This window comes from Lissotriton helveticus, chromosome 7, assembly GCF_964261635.1.
Source record: "Lissotriton helveticus chromosome 7, aLisHel1.1, whole genome shotgun sequence".
NCBI classification, from domain to species: domain Eukaryota; kingdom Metazoa; phylum Chordata; class Amphibia; order Caudata; family Salamandridae; genus Lissotriton; species Lissotriton helveticus.
In genome coordinates this window covers 1074034163-1074059843 of record NC_136068.1, presented here as the reverse complement: position 1 = coordinate 1074059843, position 25681 = coordinate 1074034163, and the positions used below count along the sequence as shown (strand labels likewise).

The following is a 25681-nucleotide window of genomic DNA, read 5'->3' as shown; positions in this document are numbered from 1 at the left end:
GGGCATACATTAAGAAATATTATTAGCCCTAGTTGTCCTTGCTCCACAAATATTATGCCTTGGTGGTCATCAGTAACAAATGGCTTTTATAAATGCGGTCATTGCACTGTTTGCAGACTAGAAAATAATAAGGTGGCATATTTTTGTTATAATAATGGTCAAACTTTTAAGAATAGTAATAAAATATACTATGGCACAAATTTTGTAATATATCTTTAGTATAGATGTCACAACATATATGTTGGTAGCACTATTACACCTTTGTGTGAGAGAATTTCAGAACATTTTAGAGCAGTTAAACAGGGAGACTCAAAATATCCTTTTGCAATACATACACATGAATGTAAATCACAAGACGTTCATTGTAACTTTCCCTTTCATGGCCTAGAAGAAATGCGTTACTTACCTGTAACTCCAGTTATCCAGTATTGGTATCTTTCATAGATTCACATGCCTGAATCATTCCCCGTCGTCGGGGTGGGAGTCCCCGGTATATAAAAAGAGTAATGTCCTAAAGACATATACATAGCAATAGGCCTGAGGCCTCTCATTAGTAACATATCCATGTCCTTTTGTAAAAAGGACCAAACTTTGGCCAAGAGCCAATCAGATATCACCACCCTCTAGAACCTTCCTGGAAGGAGCCCTAGTCCCTCAGATTTTCGTAAGCACCGTGCTAAGTAGTACTTACTGAGAGAACCAAGGTGAGCCCTTCCAGGGGAGGTGGGTGGGTTGCATGTGAATCTATGAAAGATACCAATACTGGATAACTGCAGTTACAGGTAAGTAACGCATTTCTTATCCAGTATTATGGGTATCTTTCATAGATTCACATGCCTGAATCAGAGTAGCAAGCAATCACCAGCACATTTCGTATGGTACAACATGTAAAATCACACGATATAAGAATACCCTTTGTGACATAACAAGTACCAAAAACAATATAATAGAGAAATGTGCAAGTAGATAGTAGGAAGGTGGGATGAAGAAAGAAGGCTCACCTCTAGTGAAATAGATGACGGAGCACAGCTTGTCCCACTGCTGCATCTTTCATCAGTTCAGTATCCAAGCAGTAGTGCCTGGTGAACGTATGTGGTGTCTTCCACGTCGCCGCTCTGCATATGTCGATAATGGGCACTCCTGCAAAGAGCGCCATTGAAGTGGAGACAGCTCTGGTTGAATGAGCTCGAACTTTAGAATGCAGAGGATGACCTGCCTGTTGATGGCTGAAAGTAATGGCTGCAGAGATCCAACGAGAAATGCTCTGTTTAGTAAAAGGAAGACCCTTTCTGGGCCTGCTGAAGGCGGCAAAAGGCTGGTTGGATTTCCGAAACTGTTCTGTTCGGTGAATGTAGAATTTCAGACAACGTTTGAGGTCTAAAGAGTGGAGAGACCTCTCTGCTGCGGAAAGTGGATTTGGGAAGAAAGTCCGCAAGACTATAGGTTCATTCAGATGAAAATTAGATGGAACCTTTGGGATGAATTTAGGGTTGGCCCGTAGGATAACTCTGTCCTGTTTGAATTGCAAGAAAGGATCCTGAATAGAGAAGGCTTGCAGCTCACTTACTCGCCTTGCTGATGTGAGCGCTAGCAAGAGAGCGGTTTTCCAAGACAGGTATTTGATGTCGGCTCTGTGTATTGGCTCAAAGGGATGTTTCATCAGTTGAGCGAGTACAATGTTTAGTTGCCAGGTGGGTGGTAAAGCTCTCACCGGAGGGAAGCAGACCCTTTAACAATTGCTTAACCAGTCTATCGGACCAGAGGGAAGTACCAGATGACGAACGCCTGAAGCGAAATATGGCCGCCAGGTGGACTTTAATAGAAGCATGGGCCAATCCTGAGTGCGCCAAATGGAGCAGGTAAGGTAGAATTTGTGCAGGTGTTGATGAAAAGGGGAGTATCTTGTTTGCTTTACACCATACACAGAACCTTTTCCACTTTAGAGAATACGTCTTGTTGGTACTGTCAGCCCGAGCCCGGGCTAAGACTGCCCTGCATTCTTGAGAAATGTCTAGGTTTTGAAACTCTCTGAACTCAGGAGCCAAGCCGACAATCTGAGAGATGCTGGATCCGGATGCTGGACTTGCCCCTGGTTCATTGTAAGGAGAGTCGGGCAAGGCTTGAATAGAATTGGTGGTTCCAGCGACAGGAGATGAAGCTCTGTAAACCAGTGTTGGCGCGCCCAAGCTGGTGCTATTAAGATCAGGGTGGAATGCTCTGCCTTCAGTTCACGGAGGACCCTGGGAATCAGGGGAAATGGAGGAAATGCGTACGCAAAGATGTTGCACCATCCGATCGAAAATGCATTCCCCAGTGATCCCTTCTGGGGATGCCAGCTTGCGTAATGTTGGCATTTTGCGTTGTGCTGTGTCGCAAACAGATCCAGGTGAGGCCTGCACCATCGGGCGAATACAGAGCTGAGAAGTTGATGATCCAGCTCCCACTCGTGGCACACGGAACGTTGCCTGCTCAGAGAGTCCGCCAGGACATTGTCCGTCCCTGGGACGTACACCGCCCGAAGGGAAATGTTGTACTGAAGAAGCCATTTCCAAATTTTTTGAGATTCTTGAGACAACGACAGAGAGCGAGTTCCCCCTTGTTTGTTTAGATAGTGCATTGTGGTGGTGTTGTCTGTTCTCACAAGCACTGGGGAATCTTTGATTCTGGGCAGGAACGCTTTTAATGCCAGGTAAACTGCCCGCAACTCGAGGAGATTTATGTGCAGTTGCTTCTCTGCAAGGGACCACTGCCCGTTGATTTGGAGGTCCCGAAGGAACGCCCCCCAACTTTCCAAAGACGCATCTGTAGTTATCACATGTGGCGAGACTGGAAGTATGAACGAAAGGCCCTGCCGTAGACTTTGTGGATGAAGCCACCAGTTCAGAGCCTGAACAATGGTAGGAGTTATCCGGATGACGTCGTCGAAGGATCCCCTGCATTGAATCCACTGAGCTGATAGCGCCTCCTGAAGTGGACGCATACGAAGGTGGCAGTGTGGAACCAACAGGATGTTCGAGGACACCATCCCTAACAAGGACTTGTACAGGCGCACCGTGATGGACTTTTTGGATTGAATCCGGGCGGCCAAGGTCCTTAATTTCACTTGACGTTCCTGTGAAGGGAAAGCCTTTCTCTGAGTAGTATCTAGGACAGCTCCGAGGAAAGTGAGACACTTGGATGGCTGAAGGACGGATTTCTCTTCGTTGAGAGTAAGTCCCAGACCGCTGAAGAGACGAAGACAGGCGTTGGAGGACTTGGTCACGCCTGCGAAAGTAGGTGCCTTGACAAGCCAGCTGTCTAAGTACGGGAAGACCTGGTGATGTTGTTGGCGGAGGTACGCTGCTACTGGAGATAGACATTTGGTAAAAATGCGTGGTGCCGACTTTAGGCCGAAAGGCAATACCCGAAACTGGTAGTGCTTGCCCGCCACCTCAAACCTGAGAAATTGTTTGTGGTTCCTGTGGATTGGTATATGAAAATATGCATCTTGAAGGTCTAAAGACACCATAAAGTCGTTCGCATTGAGGAGTTGCAGCACCTCCTGGATGGACATCATACGGAATGACTGTTTTTTGAGGTATTGGTTGAGGTCTCTCAAGTCCAATATAGGTCTCCATTTTTTCTCCTTCTTTCGAATTAGAAAGAAATGGGAGTAGAATCCCTTGCCTTTCTGATTCCGGGGGACTCTTTCTATCGCTCCTTTTTTGAGCATGAGGGAGAGTTCCAATTGCAGCAGTTACAGATTTTTGTGCCGCATTGGGATTGGCGGCTTTTGAGGGGGAGTTTCCACAAACTCCAGAGAGTGTCCGAATTGAACAAGTTGGAGGACCCACCGATCCGTTGTAATTTGTTGCCAATTTTGAAGGAAGGACGAAATTCTCCCGCCAACTTTGCAAGGTGGAAAGAAACTGGAGACCTGTGGCAGAGAGAAGTCATTGCCTTCTGCCTGCGTCCTTCTTCCCTCCTCGTCCGCGAAAGGAAGACTTGCTGTAGGACGGCTGGTTTTGCTGCTGTCTTTGCTGGTACTGGGGTTTGTATTGCTGATTTGAGCCGTATGAGCATTTGTACCCCTGATAGGCGCCTCTAGAGGACTGACCTCTTCCTCTGGAGCCCCGAAAGGAAGGATTCTTGTATTGGAGAGTTCCTAGAGCTTTTGCGGTATCAGTATCTTTTTTGATACCCTGTAGCATCTGATCAATGTGTTGTCCAAACAGAAGCTGACCATCATACGGCATGTCCAATACCTTGGTCTGAATTTAAGGCCGGAAAGATGTTGCCTTAAGCCAGCCTTGGCGCCTCAGGACTGCAGCTCCTGCCAGCTGCCGGAACCCCGTGGATGAGATATCCATCGCCGCATCAATCATCTCTGAAGCGGAACGCTCGCCTTCAAGGAGAATCTTCTTCGCCTCTTCTTTCTGCTCATCTTGAGGCGAATCCAAGTATGGAGCGGTATCTGCCCACATTTGACGGTTGTAGCGTCCCAACAGTGCTAAAGAGTTTGCTGCACGCACCGTTAAAGCTGACATGGACGAAAACCTCTTCCCTATGTTGTCTAACTTTCGACCCTCCTTATCAAGCGGTGCAGCCAATGCAGCCGATGGATTTTTTGACCTGCGTTGCGCTGCCTGCGTAATCACAGAGTCTTGCTTTGGATGGCCAATAAGGCAAGCTGGGGCTGTGTCAGGAGCTTTATACTTTTTGTCCAGTCTGGGCAGCACTGGAACCAGAGATGAAGGGTTTTGCATTATTTTCTCCCCTTGTTCCCAGATGTAATCAATGATGGGAATGGACCGTACAGCCTTTTGGAATGGTTCCTTAAAATCATAAAGGAAGCAATCTTGTGGCATTGCCGTTACTTTGAAATTGAAGCGCAACGCTGCCCTCTCTAAGATGTTGTGGAATCCCCCAATGTCTTCCGGGGGTGAATCCGCTTGTGCCTGTACAGGGGATGCTGGACCTGGAATCACATAGTCATCCCATTCGTCTTGTGTGTGCTGGAGCTCCCCTTCCTCTCGTTGTTGGTCCTCTTCTTCGTCTTCCTCATCAGAGGATGGCAGAGGACGCGAGGTAGCAGGATCTGGTTGAAGGACTAAAGGAGTAGGCCGAGGTCTAGGTGGCGGAGTCACCACTGGTGGTGTCACAACTGGCGGTGCCACCACTGGCGGAGGCGGAGCAGTGGACGGAAACCTCTGTTTGTAGTCCGCAATGAGAAACTGCAGATCTGTCACTATGGATGCTGGGAGACACACCATAGGCTGTTGAGGAGGCGGAGGAGGCTGGAATTCCACCAACTCATCCTGTCCTTGTTCCTCATAATCTGAGCTTTTGTGAAGTTTTACGCGTAGTTCAGATGGGCTTGTCGCTTGTTGGAACATAGAGCCCTCATCCGAGTCCTCATTATCCAGAAGATGAGCAGGAGGGAATGGCTGCACCATGCTAGGAGAGGTCAACTCCGGCGTAAGAGTACGAGTAGTCATCCTGAAGTGCGTGTAGGTACACTTCAATGGAGGTGACTCTATCGTCGTCAAACTCGTTGACGGATCGGTCATCGACCGAGGAACGTCGACAGTTAACCCAGATTCCGTCATCGACGGTGTCTTCTTCGATGACGACGTCATTGACGGCAGCGTCGTCGACGATGGTTGCTTCGTCGACGGCTTCGTCGACGCAGGTGTCACCGTCGACGGCTTTGTCGACGCTTGTGTCGCCATCGATGGACCCGTCGGCGGTCTCGTCGACGCTGGTGTCGACGACGATGACTTAATCGACGATGAACTTGTCGTCGACGATGGGGCCTTTATCGCCGATGACGATTTCGTCGACGATGATGAGGCTTTCGTCGACGTCGATGGCGCTGGCGCTTTTGTCGACGCTGACGATTTAGACTTCGTCGACGACGAGGCACTAGTTGACGGTGGCGCCGTCGACAACTTTTTAATAACAATTAGAGATGGAACAGACCTACCCGTCGACGACGAGAAGGTAGTAGTCGTCGACGTTGAAGTTAAAGATGACGCCATCGACGTGGAGATAGTGGCTGTCGACATTGTCACAGGCAGAGCTGAAAATGTCACCAAAGGTTTCTTGAAGGCAGGATCTTGTGGAGAAACCTTCACAGCAACAGCCTTAGAACAACCCTCTGAAGACTTGGGCGTCTTCTTTTGAAGTGGCTGCAAAGATGGTCCTGGGGATGACGTTCTAGGCCTTTTGGGAGAAGAGTGTATACTCCTAATAGAACACTCACTCTCACCTGAAGAGACTGGCTGGTCCTTGTCCTTGAGTCTCTGAAGCCATATCAGCAGGCGGCCCTCTTTATCCTTGAGAGTTTTGGCTGAAAAAATGCGGCAGACTTTGCTGAATGGTCAGGGTATAGACAGTAAAGGCAGTCTTCATGCCTGTCATCCACATGAAGCCTCTTTTTGCCACAAGGTCTGAAAAGTCCTTTCTTTGGAGTATCAGCCATAGCTAAAAGGAAGATCCTTCACAGAATGATAATTCTGAGACAAATATGTGGAAAAAATCCAGAAATACAAAGAAACTGAGCAGAGCTCAGAGGAGACTCCCTTAGCACGACGTGCGGTAGAAAATCTGTGGGACTAAGGCTCCTTCCAGGAAGGTTCTAGAAGGTGGTGATATCTGATTGGCTCTTGGCCAAAGTTTGGTCCTTTTTACAAAAGGACATGGATATGTTACTAATGAGAGACCTCTGGCCTATTGCTATGTATATGTCTTTAGGACATTACTCTTTTTATATACCGGGGACTCCCACCCCGACGACGGGGAATGATTCAGGCATGTGAATCTATGAAAGATACCCATAATACTGGATAAACAGTACTGGTGGATGTCAGAGGAGGTAATAGAGAGTTGAAATTAAGAAGAAAGGAACCACTTTGGATCATGAAATTGACAGCAGTGGAAGAGGGCTTTGATATTGATAATGAACTGCACTACTTTCTTGGCAATCCATAGAGTGACAATAATTGGTATTGTTAGTTTGAGATATGTGGCAACTTAAGTTACACTTATCAACATCAATGTTTTAATATCTTGCTGATTTATAGGGTGATTGCTAATTTGAAGTCATATATTAATTTAATTACTATTTATTGATTTGGGTGATTTATTGAGTTACTGTAAGTGACATTGCCATGCCTTGGCACCAACAACTCATGATTAATTTAATGAATTGTCTTTCACTTGCCTTCTGCATTGATATTTGTAAAAGATAGTTATTTACTCATCTAGATTTCTCATGACATGTTGATTGATAGTAACAGTCCATGCCACGGAAGAAACTAATTTCACTTTGTTAGGAGATTATAATATGCACTTTGTTTTGAAACATTCTCCAGGATTTAGGTTGTATGATTCTCACGCAAAGGGTGGAAGGACCTATTCATGTTAAATACCACCTCTTAGATCCAGTTTTCAGCAATGAGCCTAATCTTAAAATTAAGAGTCATTGCACAATGGCCTGGACCGATCACGCCCTTATCTCAATCATTCGGGGGGTCCCGTCCCACTGGCAGATGCCAAACTCCCTATAAGCCAAGGTCGTAGATGGTCAAAACTTAGGAAAGATACCTGGCTATCCACACTTGTTAATACCAGACCAGTGATAGGGACTGATCCTTGGGTAGCTAACGCCACCTTGAATGGGTGGATTAAGATCTCCCTTGATGATATAATCCATCTCTACTTTAAAAAAGGGAAGCAAAGAAACATCTGCACCTTGATTCAACAAGTCTTTAATCCCCCTGAAAAAGGGGTACAAAAACTGGAGAGAAAGTGGGGACATAAATACGATCATATTGTAAAAGTTGCTTATCGAGCAGCCACCCAGCATTATCATCAAGAGATAAAAGGGTGCAAGCCGCTTTTTATGCAGCCTACTGGGCAAGGCTGACAAGGCTCCACTGGAGCTATTTCGTATTGTAAAATCTCTTACTGCTCCTATGGTGGAAATTCACTGCCTAGTCCTTCAGAAAGTCACTGCAATGAATTGGATGTTTACTACCAAAACAAAGTGTCCAACATTTATAGTGAATTACAAAAGAGTTGGGAAGTTTTGTACACTGGTCCAGAAACACTGATTTTGGCTGCAAAGACTCATTGTCTTCATAATTTTCCTCTAATCATGGAAGAAGAACTCCCAGTTCTGTTCGTGAAAGTGAAATCGCGATCTCCATTAGATTTGGCCCCTCTCCACATTCTCTCACACAGAAGCCAGGAAATCTTTCTGATCTTTCAGCAATTACTAAATCTTTTAATTTCCAAAGGTCAAGTTCCCCAAGAACGGAAACATGCGGTGGTCAAGCCTCTGCTAAAAAAGCTGAACCTTGCCCAGCCTGTCCAAGGAACTTTAGACCGATATCTCTGTTTCCTGTGTACTGGAAAGTCCTGCATCAACCAGCATTTTCCTGGGCATCTAGAAGATAATTTTCTTCTTGCTGATACCCAGGACGCCTTTTATCTGAAACATGGTACGAAGTCACAGTTACTGGTGGTAACTGAGGAGGTAAAATAAATCCTTGATGAAGGAGGAGAGGCAGCCATTATTCTCTTCGACCTAAGTGCAGCATTTGACAGTTGACCACAAGACCTTGGAACTCAGATTGAGTGAAATTGGTGTAAGGACTACTGCTCTAAAATGGCTCTTGTCATTTCTAAAAGAAAGATCATTCCAGATTTTGGAAACTCCTTGTAAATCAGAAGCAGTCTCTTCAAAATGTGGGGTCCCTCAGGATTCAGCATTAAGCCCTACTTAATTTAATATCTATGTCCAACTACTGACATCCATTGTCAAGGAATTTGGAGTGTCTATTGTCTCCTATGCAGAGGATATGCACCGTGTCATCACCGTCACTCCAAATTAGGGTTCTCAACACCAACTACGTCCATACCTTGAGAAAGTGGATCACTGGATGGCAAGCTGCTTATTGAAATTAAATGGAGACAAGGCCGAACTTAAGGTATTGGGAAACAATCCACCTCCAGTGGCACTGCTATGTTGGCCAGAGTGTTTAGTGACTACACCTGTTTCGTAGTCTCCTATAAAAGCTTAGGAATGTGGCTTGATAATTTTCTTTTAATGGCAACCCAAGCTAAAAAAGTTGACCAGCTCCTGCTTCACCGCGCTGAGGACCTTGAGGAACATTCTGGACCTACTACCTATTCCTTTCAGAAGAGTGGTTGTCCATACACTGATTTAATCACGCCTGTACTACGGGAACTCTTTATATCTGGGTTCAGTAAATCAGTTAAAAAAAGGCTCCAAGGGTTGCAAAATGCTGCAACCAGAACCATCTACAACATACACAAAGGTTCTTAAATCAAGAAAGCCCGGATCTCTTTGCACTGGCATCCTGTGGAGAAGAGAATTAAATTCAAAGCACTGTGTCTGGCTCAAAGGGCAATTAATCAGCAAGGTCCCCGTATGATTAGAGGCATATTGACCTCCTACATTCCAAGCAGGGCTTTAAGATCTTCCAACACGGGCCTCTTAACGATCACACAAATTCAGAAGGCCAGATCTGGGGCAAGATCTGTCTGTTGCCTGTCCCCAACCCTTGGAATACAATGCCAATTAGTTTCAAAACAGAGTCTAACAAGGCCAAATTCAAAAAACGTCTCAAAACATGGCTAAACTCTACCTAATTCGCTGGCCCAACTGTACTGCAGTTTTCAAGGTGCATGTTTTGACTCGCAGTGCGCTGGGAAGCCTTAGGGTAGCTACGCGAGATAAGATTGATGTGTTTTCAAAATTTCAAGGTACTTTCAAGATGGCTGTCAGTCACTTTATTAAGTGACTGTGACACTGCCAAACCTTGACACCAATAACTCAAGGTTATTTTAATGCCTTAAATACTCAACTATTTCATTGCCTTCTGAATTGATATTTCTAGATAGCTTTTACCCATTTATTTGTTTCTTTACGAGTTGTTTGTTGTGTTTTCGTACTGCTACGGTATCGTGTGATAGTGTTCTCAAGATGGCTGTGTGTGGTCCTCTTTCTATAGATATACCTAAACTGTATCATGATTAGGGCTCCAGGTTTTATGATTTTTTAATTTTTTTTACATGAATTTTATCCATATTTATTTTTTGGCCATTTTATTGGCATTTATCCATATTTCTTTTGTATTTTGTGAATGAAAGGACTCATAAAATGCTATATTTCCACATTTATTTAACTGTTAAACATGCAACCATACTTTGCTGTCTGTCAAGTTTTGGCAAATTAGACAGTCAAATATAGCAAAACATTACACCCAATGGTAAATATCACAATTAAAATACAAATATATGTTAATATATGCAAGTTTATCAGGAAACCTGTTTTTTAACTTCCCATGCTTTCAATCTCCTAAACTGTTTTGAAGATCACGATAGACAGCATGGACAGTCAGTCACCCACAAGAAGCACAACTTTCCATATTTTTTCGCTTTTAAAAATAAATACGGACAGGAAACATTGTTTTCTGTTTGTAATTAGCTGTAAAAATCAGTGAAAGTGGAAAACTGGGAGTCTTAATCATGATGGCGACGTTTTAGAAGAAAGCCACCATAACGGGAGCCAAGGAATTGCAAAGATACTCACTCCTACAATATAGTATGCTTGTTTTTGGCTTTGGAAATCTGTCACATGTTTTTGATTACATTTTTTCAGTTTTGTCTAGAGCGGTAAACTTGCTAGCACATTTTAGTACATATGGGTTTCAGGATGGTTGGAAGGCTTGGAACAGAATAGTTCTCTTTCTTTGTATCCAGGTATTTAAGCTGCACCAACATGGCGCCGTTACAGAATGCCACTGCACTTGGGGAACTACGGTGGTGCGGAGTACTCACCCACATCGGTAAGGTGTATGCCACAGTATTCTGTGATTTGTTATTTACACTTTATATTATTTTGAGTAGTGAGCGGTAAATGTACATGTTCGCTCTAATGTGATACAATTTAAAGTTGGAATAGCTTTCATGTTTCCTAAAACTGGTTATTAGTACAGTTGATTTATTTATATTTAATATTTAGTTGTCTCTAAGGAGCATATTTTTTTCTTTTACGCTTTTACCTTTGTAATATTTGTTAACTACGAACCCTGGCATTGTGTTTTGTTCGTTTACATAATCGGGGCCTGGTTTGTTGGAGATTTATACATTTTATGTTATTTTCCGGCACATTACATAATATAATTGACAGACTGCTTTCCACGTCGGATATGTAAAATGAACCCTAATAGTTTGCTTTGGTGTTAAGTGGCTTTGTTATTTATTTTGCGACATGCAAGAGTTATTATTTAGTTACTTGGTATGAGTAGGTAGGGTGTGTGTGCGTGCGTGTGCGTGCGTGTGTGCGCGTGTGTGTCCGCGCGCCTTGGTGTTGAGGGGCTTTCCTGGCTATTTGTTCTATGAACATTGCATGTCGATACTTTGAGATTATTTATTTTAGATGGCTTTACTGTTAATTTGTAGTGTATACACAGCTGAGTACCTTTGAAACTAGAGTTGGTGATTTGAATATTCGCGTGTTATCATGTGAGTAACGAGTCTGGATTTACGCTATTCTTCCATCACAACTTATGTTTATTTATTTAGGGTAGTTATATATTCTTTTATAGTTTCCTACTTATCCTTTCAAGATTTGTCTTGTGGGTGTCAATTGCCATGGTGTGCCACACTAGGAAACACTATTTGTGCTGTAATATACTTGGGCTTCTTGTTTTTCGTACAATCTTTATTTGGATAATTTTGTCATTAATATGGACTGTTTACTTATTCGTTTAATTTTTGTGGGATTTTCCTGTCTGTCTGTTTCATTTCACATTTCTCTGTGTATTATTATTTCAGTCAGAGGAAATACGGTGGAGGATTTTTGTGTATTTCTTGGTTGAGAAATTGGTTTGTAATTGTTATGTCAATTACTTTAGTCCTGAAGAAGTCAACAGGAATACAATTTTCCATAGACGAAACGTGTTGGATAACTCGTTTTGGAAATTGCAGCAAATCTATGCTGATTTTGATTCACGAATAAAGGACATAAGAAGACTGTTTACAGAGGAGTGTTGTTTGATTTGTGTCAGAGTGCTCTGGATTGATTTCCTTCAGCTTCACGAACATGTTGCTATCGTCTTAAGCATTTCCTGGCTTCTTACAACTTCATCCTGTCTCTTCACCGTGTACTCTTGCTGTCAGCTGGCCACGCCCACCTGGCTGTCTTGCAGCACTTTGGCTTCTGGTTTATTCATCCCCTTATTTCAGTAACTGAATAGCAATCTCTGTGTTCTTCTACATTGTTTACACCTCTCTTACTTTCAAGTGTCTAGCTAGCTGTCCCTGAAATCCTTCTATGCTATGGTGTCCAAACACTATGCTGTGCTCTGTTGGCAGTAAATTAAGTTGTTACTCCCTCAACTCTGGCCAGACAGATTCCTTCTATGTTATGATTTCCTAAGTCTGTGCTGAGTTCTCTTGGCAGTAAAATCAGGGCATCAGTCAATGCAGAGTGAAAATATGAGTTAACAGTCTTTTTCCCTCAACCCTAGCAGAACAGATTCCCTTTATGCTGTGTCTGTAACATGCTCTGTTGGAAATAAATTCAGGGTTGCAATCAGTCACGAGTTAACAGTCTTCCACCCTCCCCATGGCCAAAAACCTTCCCCTCTATGCTATGTAGTCCTCAGTCTGTGCTGTACTCAACAAATTCAGTGCTGCAATATGTGTTGAATAAAAAGGCTTTCCCTTACCCCAGCTAGGACAGATGCCTTTTATGCAATGGAGTCTCAAGTCTGTGCTGTGTTGATAGTGAATTTCAGACTGCAGCTGTGTTAACAGTGTTTTTCCCTCGCCCCTAGCTGGACAGGTTCTGTACGTAAAGCTCCCAAATGTTTGCCCATTATCTGTCATGTATAACCTGCTGTTGCACCTACAGTTTTCACCATTGGCCTACAGAGGCCAACAAATTCGAGATTTTCAGAAGAATCATTGTCTATTTTAATAATTCCCATCTATAATCACTGCATGAGCATGCACCCCATGAAGTTAGGCTGAACATCTTCCATGGATCTGAACTTCGTGGACAAAGTTGAACAACTCTAGCTGACTGCATCAAATGTAGTCTTTGAATTATTAGTAAAAGAGGAGAGGTTAAACTGTCCTCCTTCAAGAAAAGATTGTCTCCATCTCCCCATGGTCCATAACAGTTTCTTCTCTTCCCTTCAGTTTCTATAACTGTTCTCTAATCTTTTATTTTCTTGTCTTACTTGAAGCCCAGTAAGTGAGATTACCATGTTGACAGGATCAACTGTCCAAAGCAAACAGCACAATCTACTACCGCTCAACCTGGCCTCCTAGTTCATTCTGTACCTCCATTCATTTGAAAAAGATACAGTTAGCACCAGTACAAAAGGTATGATCCTGAGATCATAAAGGGAGATTGGCTCAACATACATGTGACAGAATTTGGATAAAGTCTATTAATAATGAAGAACTTGAGTTCATACCCTGCATGATATCAGAGTATGTGTGTCCTGTTTGGATTTGTAACAAAGCAGGAGATAGCATTTGCAGCCCTATAACATTTTTAAGTGTGAAAAGGTGATTCAAGTGTTTTCACACTCACAGATACTAGAAGGTGCCCACCAGAGATAGCACTAAGCCCCAAATCACCTAACCTATGTGTCAAAGCTTCCATAGTACAACAAAGTCAAAGGTATACTTTACTGCTGGGATATTCATCATCACCAAGAAAAAGTTTCTAAGGACACTTAACTGAATGCCAGAACATGTATTTGAGGAAGTTTTGAGTTAGTCAAAACATGAAAAAGGGCCTTGTGTGTTTCATTTGCCAAATACTCACTGCATTGTTGGGAGGTATTCATCAAATGCTAATTGGAATATAGAGGCAATGTAACCATTTTTTTTTTAATTGTAGAAAACATTTGAAAAGTGCTCTTTAGGGAAGGGGCGACGATAAAGAAGTAAATGACTTTGGTGAAGCACTGAGGCAGACACATTCTGGGACTCCGCTGAAACTTTATGTGGAATCTTTCTCTTTGGGAAAGACTTTCTTAGTCCTGCCTATCAATTAGGAAAGTAGGTAATTCTTAATGATCTGGGAAGGAGGAAGAGAAGAAAAACAGAATAGTTCCAAAGTAGCATTACCTGCTTCTGCTTCTGCACTTCCGCCTGCAGGCGCTCCGTCTCAGCCTTCTGCACTGCACGTTTCATCACCACAATGTCTCCATGCACATCTTGAGTTGTGTTCTGCATATAAAAGAGCCTCAGTGCTAAGTTCTCCACTTCTGTCTGCATCGCTGACACTAAAGAAAAGTAAGATAGACACTGCTCAGGAACCTAAATCTAGGAAACTATGTAGATCACAGGTTGTGTAAGAAACGGCATGTTAGGACACATGAAGAAAGGGGATGATTTTTTCACAGCAACAAGGTTTCTTCGCCAATAGTATATTTCACTCACTCAGTGTGACATTATCTACTTTCATGGCTTTAGTAAACATGTTTTAAGCCTGGAATACGGCCAGGGTGCTGAATTCTTGTCAATGACGAAATGCAGTGAGCAAGAAGTCATAGATGTGAATCCCAACAAGATCCACTTTGATTTCATTAGGTCGGTAAAGTGAGTATAATATAGTGGGAAATGATACCTTTTGTTATGAACAGTCCTTAGAAGCATTGTGGTGTTTAGCAATATTTAAAACAGAAGTTATTATTGATACTATTACAAGAATACAACACTTCTTAGATTCTGTAAATTAAAGTTTTTATTTCTATTAGGGACATGAAGGTGAGGATTGTGCTTTTCTTTCTTGACTGTTTTACTACAGCAGCCTTTCAAAATAATCCCAGCAACATCTGAAACCATAAAAAACTTCAACTCCCATGATGTATGAAAAAACAGAAATAAATTGGCACAATTCAACCATCTAACCAAGGGTGAACATGTCAATATACTCCATCTTCTTTCTGCCCTACTATTTCTTAACAGTGAAATGGGGAGGGGTATACAACGTCTGCAATGTTATTATTCTTTCTGCCCATTTCCGAGAAGAAAACCAGAAAAATCTATTCAAGACCAAAATTAAAATTTATCATGAAAATAAAACTTGGAACAGGTGGCAGCTCCTCCTAAATGGCAGAGAGCGTCACCTCACCTGCTGTGAGAGCAGCAGGCAAACATTAATAAACAAAATGGCATAATAATGCCATTTTATTTATTTCCCACTAGCTTGCGCTGTGTACGAGGCTGGCGGCGGGGCTGAATCCTGTTTTTAGGTCAAGCGACCTATCTCAATGCGCATGCGCATTGAGCGGGAGCTCGATATATAGGGGCTTATCGAGAGTTTACCTAACTGGCGATTCCACTGGCGATTTGTTGCAGTGCATGTGCTTTTTAGGTCATTGCGCAAGCGCAAGCCCTAAAAAGCGCGTGCACAATGCCACCAGCCGCCTGCCTGCCTGCCTCGCATTACCACATCAAAGGCGGCGCGTCTCAGGCCCCTGCTGCTTCACACCCTCATGCCGCTCTCCCCGCTCAGCCCCCTCCCCTGCCCACCGTGTCGCATTTCTCCTCCCCCCTCCCCACAGCAATGCCCTCCGTCTTGTTTTGTTTGTATTCTCCCACTGGGAAAGGTAACATTAGCTGTGTGCTTCGAAATTTTATTATCTCTTTCCTTCACCGTATCCTGACATCTCTTTTTAATCCCCCGTCCACATCTTTTCACATCATACTATTTCTCAGGTTTGCCTCACCCCTCAATCGTTTTCATTCGCCATTCTTTTCACTTCATTGTCCCCTCGTTGATTCCTCAATTTCTCCCATTATCCGCTACTCTCCCTTTCACCCCTTTCTGTCTTTCATTCGCTTGTCTCTTTCTCCCACTCTTGCCTTCACACTCTATTGATCCCTCTTCACCACCAACTTGTTCCTTCCCTCCCAGTGACCAATTATCTTTCTCTCTCTTCCCTTTACCCTCTCGCCATCTTTGTCACCCCGTCTCGTCCATTTTGTCTTTTTCTCTTTCGGGCTCCTACACTCCCTCTTTCTTTCTTTCTCATTTCCTGGGCCTCATATCGGACTCCTGCTTGTAGCTCCCTTTCGCGCTGTTTGTCAAATTTTCACCTTCCGGCTCTCTAAGTTCCTTTCATCTTTTCTCTCATTTGTTATTCACAACCTTCCCCTGGTCTCCTTTTCACGCTGTACCAGCCTTTGCACCCCTCTCTCCTTCGCTTCCATTCCACACTCCCTCCCAGTAGTTCCGATCATATTATTTCCCTCCCTGCTTCCTTTTCAACTTCTTTCCATCTCTTATTTCAGACGGCTGTGCCCCGTCCCCTTTTTCAGCGTCCATCATGCCCTCCTCACTCTTTGACATGTGATCTTCGCCCATCCTGTTTCTCACCCGTGTGCCCTCGCTCCTCTCCCTGATTCTGTATTGGTCCTCTCATCTATGCTTCCAGTTCTCCCTTTTTGTCCCCCTCCCCACCAGCTGCACTCTCCTGATCCCTGTCTGCCTGACCTCATGACTATGCATACTTTAGGGGAAGAGAGGGGTAAAGAACTGGCAAACATGCGCCTTGACCTCATCGGACAGAGTCAGCTTTCATCGCAAAAAATATGCCTTCTAATCCTACACATTTTTTCCACACTCCCAGACTTGTGCGCAGGGCCAGGCACGCTAATGACCAAAGCACAGCTTCTTCCCTCACACGAAAAATCATCGCCACCAGCAATTTTCAAAATATGTTTTCCTTTTCTCCACATATGCGGGTCTTTGATTATCAAGAGAGCCTTTCAGTGTACTTGCAGTTTCCATCCACAATTCATCCGCTCTCAAGATCTGGATTCACTTCGACTGTAACCCCTTCATTCCACTCTCATATCTAACGTGTGTACAATAACATGCTGATTCCCCTGCACCACCCTGCCCCTCAATGCATCAAGAGTCACCCACAGCTTTGTATCCGGCCACGCTTGATCCAGATCCCCATTCTGCACTTTCGACCCTGCCACTGAAAGCCGATACTTATGATATTGACTTCTTCAAATCAAGGTGCTCCTATGCTATGCTATGCGCACGTGCGTAAGAAAAACTTGAGGGGGAATCGCCTCCGGATTTAAGCCGGAGCTCTTTGGCCGGAGTATTGTGCTGAATGGGCTCCCTTCAGCTCACCCCCACGCCCCCCCCCACTCCCCCCATGTGTGGCTATATGCAGCTGCTGTGTTCTATTTAAAGCATTACATTGAGATGAATTACTTCATGATTTAATTAAACTTTCCAGCTTGGGGAAAATAATGCTAACTCAAACAAACAGGAATGTTCGAGCATCTGGGAGAAAATATGAATGTTATAGTTGCTGCCCTGGTTACAGCTCTCATGAACTCCGGAGCATTCAACATTCCCAGCATTAATTAGTCTGATATACAAGTGAACATACATGTTAACTGGAGGGTAAGTGTAGGGTAGCATAGGGTGTTCAGTAGTTGGGTGTAATTCTCAAAGGATATGCCGGATTCTTTTTCTACCCTCTTTGCTTAACCTGTTCCGCGCAGTCAGGTGGGCATCTATAGTAATGTTGCAAATCGCAGTAAACCGTATAAGGAACATTTCTGTTGATTGTTTTCCCTTGGAAATTTGATATTCTGACAATTGCCACCTTCAGCTGCGAGACTTTTTTCTTGAGCCTCTACCTGGATTTTGGACCACGAAGGGATGGAATCAACTACTTTCAGTATATACGGGCATGAAGAAGGAGACACCTGTCATTGAAAGAAATAGCTTTTCAGGCACTGCACTCCAAGAGGCTTACAAAATATCTTATGCCTCCTCCCTCACCATCTTCATAAAGGAGGATTTTGTTTGCCTTGAAAAATACCTGGTCATCAGGGAATGAGTCTTTAAGGAATACTCCTGTCTATCTATCCACCATCACCACCACATCCACCACCACATCCACCATCACCTCCACATCCACCATGACATCCACCGCCACATCCACCGCCACATCCACCGCCACATCCACCACCACATCCACCACACCCACCTCCACCACCACATCCACCACCACATCCACCACCACATCCACCACCACATCCACCACATCCACCACACCCACATCCACCACATCCACCACCACATCCACCACCACATCCACCACCACCGCATCCACCACCACCACCGCATCCACCACCACATCCACCACATCCACCATCACCTCCACATGCACCATGACATCCACCACCACATCCACCACATCCACCACCACATCCACCGCATCCACCACCACCACCGCATCCACCACCACATCCACCATCACCTCCACATCCACCATGACATCCACCGCCACATCCACCACCACATCCACCACCACCGCATCCACCACATGCACCACCACCGCACCCACCACCACATCCACCACCACATCCACCACACCCACCACCACCACATCCACCACACCCACCACCACCACATCCACCACCACATCCACCGCATCCACCACATGCACCACCACCGCACCCACCACCACATCCACCACCACATCCACCACACCCACCACCACCACATCCACCACACCCACCACCACCACATCCACCACCACATCCACCGCATCCACCACCACCACATCCACCACCACCACATCCACCACCACCGCATCCACCACCACCACTGCATCCACCACCACCGCATCCACCACCACCACATCCACCACCGCATCCACCACCACCATCACTTACACCACCATCACTTCCACCACCACATCCACCACCACTTTCACCACATCCACCACCACCACACCCACCACCACCTCCACCTCCACCACCACATCCACCACCACATCCACCACCACATCCACCCCCACATCCACCCCCACATCCACCCCCACATCCACCCCCACATCCACCACCATCACCACCACATCCACCACCACCACATCCACCACCACCATATCCCCCAGATCCACCACCACCACATCTATGTGTGTGTGTGTGTGTGTGTGTGTGGCTGTGTGTGTGTGTAGGTGCAAATGCAATGTTCTTGGATTTTCGTCACAATAAAATACACTGAACATAATCTTCACAAAAGTTATTTACAAACGTTTAAGCTATTGCCATTATAAATTACAATAAATTTTATTTAAGTATTAATTATTTACAAAATTAAAAGCCATTGTTATTTGCAATATAAATACATCTAAGTCACGTAAATACAACACACATTGCATTACAAATGCTATAGGTGTCACATTTGCGAAAGTTAAAACTATTGACATTGTAACTGACAAAGCTATTACTTTTGCTATTTTCAAAACCAACACAGAAATAAAAAACTATCATTTACAATACCAATTGCTCAAACTTTCCTAATGCGAGACCTATTGCATTTCCAATGCTTGTTGTAGAATTACTGCTGCCTCTTTCAGTGCGCACGTCGGGCTGGCCGGCTGGCTACCTACGGCCAGCCCGACATGCACACTGCACACCTAGCAATCCCCAGGCTGTGAAACAGCTGGGAGATTGCTGGCACAGGCCTCCAGCCTCAAAATGAGTGCTGGGTTAGCCTGCTCCCACCGATCCTGGAGCAGCTCTCATGCTGACAGCATCTCCAGGATTGGTAAGGAGTCGCATTTACTGGGCAGGAAGGGAAGTCCTTCCCTTTCCTGCTCATGGTAAGACCACCATAACCGGGAGTGCCACACCAGGCGGGAGCATCATTATGGCACGTTGGGCACATGACGCCCTTGTATATTTTTGTATTGCCAGCCGCCGCTGCTTGGCACATCAAATCAACACTGGCTCAGGAAACCTAATTATATATCAGAAACACAATCATTGGCATACATTTAGGTCAATTTCAAACTCAGGTGAGATAATCCTTACATCTAGATCCTAGAAGAATTTGAACGTTTTAAGCTTTTAAAAAACACAAAACCAAGTTTACATTCCACATATTGGAATGTTTTTGTTCTGGAGGAGCCAAAAACAGATTCCTTTTCATAACATGCAAATTGAAGGATGCTCACCAAGAAGGAAATGTACTACCATGTCTTTCATTAGAAACTTCCCAGTGAATATTTCTGCCAAAGCAGGCCACCTTCCAGGCATCTTGTGTGCAAGTGAAGCTCTTCATACAATCACTTTGAGACAATTCACTACAGGCAAACTACCGCATCAGACGCCACAACCAAGTCTGCTAGCATCCAACTTCATTACTAGGCCTGGAGAGAACTCCAAGCTCATTCTTTTAATGGTTGCTAGATTACATGGAAGTCCAACCAGCATATTGAATCTGTGTAAAAGAGAAAACTGCATTGATGCGAAATCTTTAGTTACTGGAGAGCTTAGTAAGGGGTCCAAAAAATTGCCTGAATGGAGGTATCAAGATCTTTCTCAACATCTTCTTGGTTGACTTCAGAGTAACTCTTGTTGAATCAATCTTGACCCCTAGACACTCCATCTACCTCTTGTGGAAAATGTCTGATCATGGCTTCCTAACAAAGCCATGGGCATAGCTTCGGGGGTGTTTGGGGTGTTACACCCCCCCAATGCACAAGTTACTTACCTTCCGTAACAATATATCTGTAAGAAACATTAGTAGTGATAGATTCCTTACCTTAGAATTACCCCCAGGCGTCATAAGTTTTCGTCAGCTGTACTGCGTGTCGGTAGGTGTCGTCGTGCAGCTCAGCGTGCGTCGTTGGCGTAGTTGGCGCCAGGATGACGTTGCTGTAGCTACTCAGATGCGCCCAAGCACGCTGACATCAGTTCTGTATATGAATTTCCACGCCATGAATGCAGAGCCATGCAAGAAACTGACCACTGGTGCACTAAAACTAGGGCCCTGAAAGGGATGACCTTAACCCTAGAAATCAGTTCGCAGAAGGGGGAGGATGGGTGGGATGGGTAAGGAATCTATCACTAATAATGTTTCTTACAGATATATTGTTACCGAAGGTAAGTACCTTGTGCATCTGAAAGAAACACGTAGTGATAGATTCCTTACCTTAGAAGAGATACCCCAGCAATACCAACCCCGGTGGTGGGTCTGCGAACTGAGATCACACCAAAAGTCTTGGAGAACAGAACGGCCAAAGAAGCTGTCTCTCCTGACTTGGCTGTCCAGGCAGTAATGCTTGGTAAATGTGTGCAGCGAGGCCCACATAGCTGCCTGACAGTTGTCATGCAAGGGGACTCCCCGTCCCAAAGCAGTAGTGACTGCCGTCGCCCTAGTATAATGGGCGAGTAGCCCCGCCGGAGGCTCCTTTTTTTGCCAAAGAATAACAAGCCTTAATGCATAGAACGACCCATCGAGAGATGGTCCACTTGTGCACGGGCCAACCTTTCTTGGAGCCCACTTAGCCAACAAAGAGCTGGTCATCCATCCGGAACTGTTGTGTGAGGTCAAGGTAGAAAGAGAGCGCATGTTTTGGGTCCAGATGGTGGAGCCTCTCTTCCTCTTTAGAAGGATGCGGAGGCAGAAAGAAGGATGGTCTGCCCGATGTGAAAAGCAGTTACAACCTTTGGCAGAAATGATGGACGAGTCCATAGAACAACTTTGTCCGGATGGACAGAAAGAAAAGGAGGTTTAAAAGAAAGAGCCTGGAGCTCACTCACTCTTCTGGCAGAGGTGAAGACAACCAGGAAAGCAGTCTTTAGAGTGAGCAGACGAAGGGGACAGTTGTGAAGTGGCTCAAAAGGACCACTAATCAGATAAGTCAGAACTAGGTTTAAGTCCCAATGAGGCATCACGATAGGGACAGGAGGGAACATGTGCATAAAGCCTTTTAAGAATCTATTTCCTACAGGGGACTAAATGGGAAAGAGATAGCCCTTGATAGTGCCCAGAGCAGAGCCCTGCTGGTCCAAAGAGAGGAGAAATAGAAGGACCTTTGAAAGAGGGGCAGAAATGAGATCCACAGCCTTTGCTGTGCACCATGCCACAAATGTATTCCACCTGCAGGCATATACTGTTTTAGCGGAGGGATGCCTGGCTGCCACGATAACCTCACAGACTTCGGGAGGCCGGTCGAAAGACATCAACTGCCGCCGCTCAATCCCCATGCAAGGAGGTGGAGGCTGGTCAGGTTTGTGTGGAGAACACTCCCCTGCTGCTGTGACAGAAGATCCTCGCGAAGAGGCAGGCGGAGCAGGGGACCGGTCACGCTTGATCTTCTTCAGCACTCTGGGTAGAAGTGGTATAGGCGGAAAGGCGTATAGTAGACCGCAACTCCACTTGCGACGAAAAGCATCGCCTAGCAAGTGTCGCCTTGGAAATTCCAACGCGCAGAACTGAGGACATTCCGCGTTTTCTTTGGTGGCGAATAGATCTAACAAAGGCTTTCCCCACTGCTGAAAGAGAACTTGCACCAACCTTGCACAACGTCCGAGTGCAGACGCCATTCGTGATCCATCATGCACTGATGGCTGAGTTCGTCCGCCCTGGCGTTCAGAGAACCTGCCAGGTGTTGAACCACCAGGGACATGCCCTGATGTTACAGCCATATCCAGAGGCGCAGAGCCTCCTGACATAGGGTCGACGACCCCACCCACCCTGTTTGTTGCAGTACCACATGACGGTGGTGTTGTCTGTGAACACCTGCACTACCCTCCCCACGACAGAGGGGAGGAATGCCTTCAGTGCAAGTTGGATCGCCCGTAACTCCAGAAGGCTGATATGGAGCCAGGCCTCCGCCGGAGATCAGAGGCCTCTGATCTCCACCTCTCCCATGTGACTGCCCCACCCCAGAAAGGACGCATCCATCACCACTGTGCGCTCCGGTTGGGGAAGGGAGAGGGATCGGCCAATGACCCAATCGCGATTCGTGAGCCACCACTGCAATTGACGTGCAGTGCCCTCTGAGATCTGGACGTGATCGGACAGGTTGCCCCGATGCTGTGCCCACTGGGACTTCAGGTCCCACTGCAGAATCCGCATATGCCATCTGGCATGATCCACTAACAGGATGCAGGAGGCCATCAGGCCCAGTAGCCGAAGGGTCATCCTAACCGAAACCCGGGATAGAGGCTGAAAGATCGGAATCATAGCCTGAATATCCCCGACTTGCTGTTCGGGAGGATAAACCCGAAACTGCGCCATGTCCATAACTGCTCCGATGAAGAGGAGCTTCTGTGAGGGAATCAGGTGCGACTTCGGCACATTGATGGAAAACCCCAGCAAATGCAGGATGTCGGCCGTAGTCTGGAGGTGGGAGACGACTGACTGGGGCGAGCCAGCCTTCTACAACCAGTCCCGAGATAGGGGAAGACTGAAACCCCCGACCCCCGCAGATGAGCTGCAACCACCGCCATCACCTTCGTGAACACCCGAGGGGAGCTGGTAAGGCCAAAGGGGAGCACGGTGAACTGAAAGTGCTCGTAGCCTATCAATCAATCAATCAATCAATCAATCAATGTACTTGTAAAGCTCGCTACTTACCCGTGAGGGTCCCAAGGAGCTGAAGGGAGGGGGGAGTGTGCTGCTATAGCTTGAAGAGCCAGGTCTTGAGGAGTCTTCTGAAGGTGAGTAGGTCTTGGGTCTGCCGTAAGTGGGTGGGGAGGGTGTTCCAGGTCTTGGCGGTGAGGTAGGAGAAGGTCATTTGTTGGATGCGGGGGACAGTGGCGAGGGTGTGGCTGGCGGAGCGGAGCTGGCGGGTGGTGGTGTGAAAGCTGAGTCTGCTGTTCAGGTAGGCTGGTCCGGTGTTGTGAAGTGCTTTGTGTGCGTGGGTGAGGAGCTTGAAGGTGATCCTCTTGTCGACGGGGAGCCAGTGTAGGTTTTTCAGGTGGGGGGTGATGTGGCTGGGGCGGGGGATGTTGACGATCAGTCGGGCGGAGGCGTTTTGGATGCGTTGTAGTCGTCATAGGTGTTTGGCTGGGATTCCTGCGTAGAGTGCGTTTCCGTAGTACAGTCTGCTGCTGACTAGGGCCTGTGTCACCGTTCTTCTTGTAGATCCTGCAGAGCATGCAGAGGGTGTTGTAGCAGGAGGAGGAGACGGCGTTGACCTGCTTAGACATGGAGAGGGAGGAGTCGAGGATGAATCCTAGATTTCGTGTGTGGTCGGTGGAAGTTGGTGCTGTTCCCAGTGTGGTCGGCCACCAGGAGTTGTCCCAGGCTGAAGGGGTGGATCTGAGGATGAGGACGTCCGTCTTGTCCGAGTTCAGCTTCAGACGGCTGCTCCTCATCCAGTCGGCGACTGCCTTCATTCCTTCGTGGAGGTTGGTTTTGGCAGTGTGTGGGTCCTTGGTGAGGGAGAGGATGAGCTGGGTGTTGTCGGCATAGGAGATGATGTTGAGGTCGTGATGGCGGGGCACTAGTGCGAGGGGGGCCATGTAGACGTTGAACAGCGTCGGGCTGAGGGATGAGCCCTGGGGGACGCCGCAGATGATGTCGGTAGCTTCAGATCGGAAGGGTGGGAGGCAGACGCTCTGGGTTCTGCCGGTGAGGAAGGACGAGGTCCAGTCAAGGGCCTTCTCTTGGATTCCGGGTTCTTGGAGGCGTGTCTTTAGAGTGCGATGGCAGACCGTGTTGAAGGCGGCTGACAGTTCCAGGAGGATGAGGGCTGATGTTTCGCCGTTGTCTAGTTGGCGCCTGATATCGCCTGTAGCAGCAATGAGGGCTGTCTCGGTGCTCTGGTTTCGTCTGAATCCGGACTGGGACGGGTCCAGGATGTTGTTGTCTTCCAAGTGGCGGGTCAGTTGCATGTTGATGATTTTCTCGATGACTTTGGTCGGGAATGGGAGCAGGGAGATGGGCCGGAAGTTCTTGAGTTCCTTGGGGTCTGCTTTGGGCTTCTTGAGGAGGGCGTTGATTTTGGCGTGTTTCCAGCTTTCCGGGGATGTCGCTGTTTCGAAGGAGATGTAGAATCCCTTCCATAGTTGGGGTGCGATGGCTGCGTCTGCTTTGTTGAATACATGGTATGGGCATGGATGGAGATCCTGAGTGAATGAAGTTCATGACCTTGCCTGTCTCGTCATCGTGGACGTTGGACCAGGAGGTCAGGCGGTTGGCGCTGGTGGTGTTCACAGGGGAGGTGGAGTCTGGCGTAGTCAGGCGGTCGTGGTGTTGACGCTGTCGTGATGTCAGCGATCTTGCGGTGGAAGAAGATGGCCAGTGAGTCGCACAGTTCTTGTGAGGGCGGGATGTCGTTGGCGCTGGGGTCGGAACCGTGAACCGCAGGTAACGCCGGTGGGCCGGCAAGACGGGGATGTGGAAAAAAGCGTCCTGCAAGTCCAGTTTTGCGGGTCTAGGGCAGACAAGACCAGAGCAAGTGTGAGCATCTTGAGCTTCTCCTTCCGGAGGAAGCGATTGACGTTCCGAAGTTCTAAGATAGGAAGCAGGTCCTTGTCCTTCTTTGGAACCAGAAAGTAGTGGGAATAACAACCACGACCTACTTCTGGCATAGGAATGCGCTCGATGGCCCCCTTGGCCAAGAGGGCCACAACTTCCTGCTGGAGAAGTGCCAAGTGATCCCCGACATGCGGTGGTACTGCGGTGGCATTGCCGGAGGAGTTGTCTCGAAGGGGAGGGAGTAACCCCTTCGGACAATTTGCAGCACCCACTTGTCCGATGTGATGTTGTGCTAGACGGGGGAAACGATGGCGAACTCTGCCACCCACTGGCGTTTGGTGGGCCTGAAAGACCAGACTAGGAAGGCTTTGCAGTGGATGC

The 25681-nt window shown here is 46.4% G+C and overlaps 1 protein-coding gene across 2 annotated transcripts in view; it reads right to left on the bottom strand.

Annotated features, from left to right (window-relative positions):
* The window catches only part of CCDC40 (coiled-coil domain 40 molecular ruler complex subunit), an 808572-nt gene that overhangs the window by 625010 nt on the left and 157881 nt on the right, over nt 1-25681 (bottom strand). For both annotated transcript variants that reach the window (XM_078654053.1, XM_078654054.1), the window contains one exon: nt 14164-14321. In XM_078654053.1, the coding sequence (XP_078510179.1) occupies nt 14164-14321 (158 nt within the window). The remainder of the gene's footprint in view (nt 1-14163; nt 14322-25681) is intronic.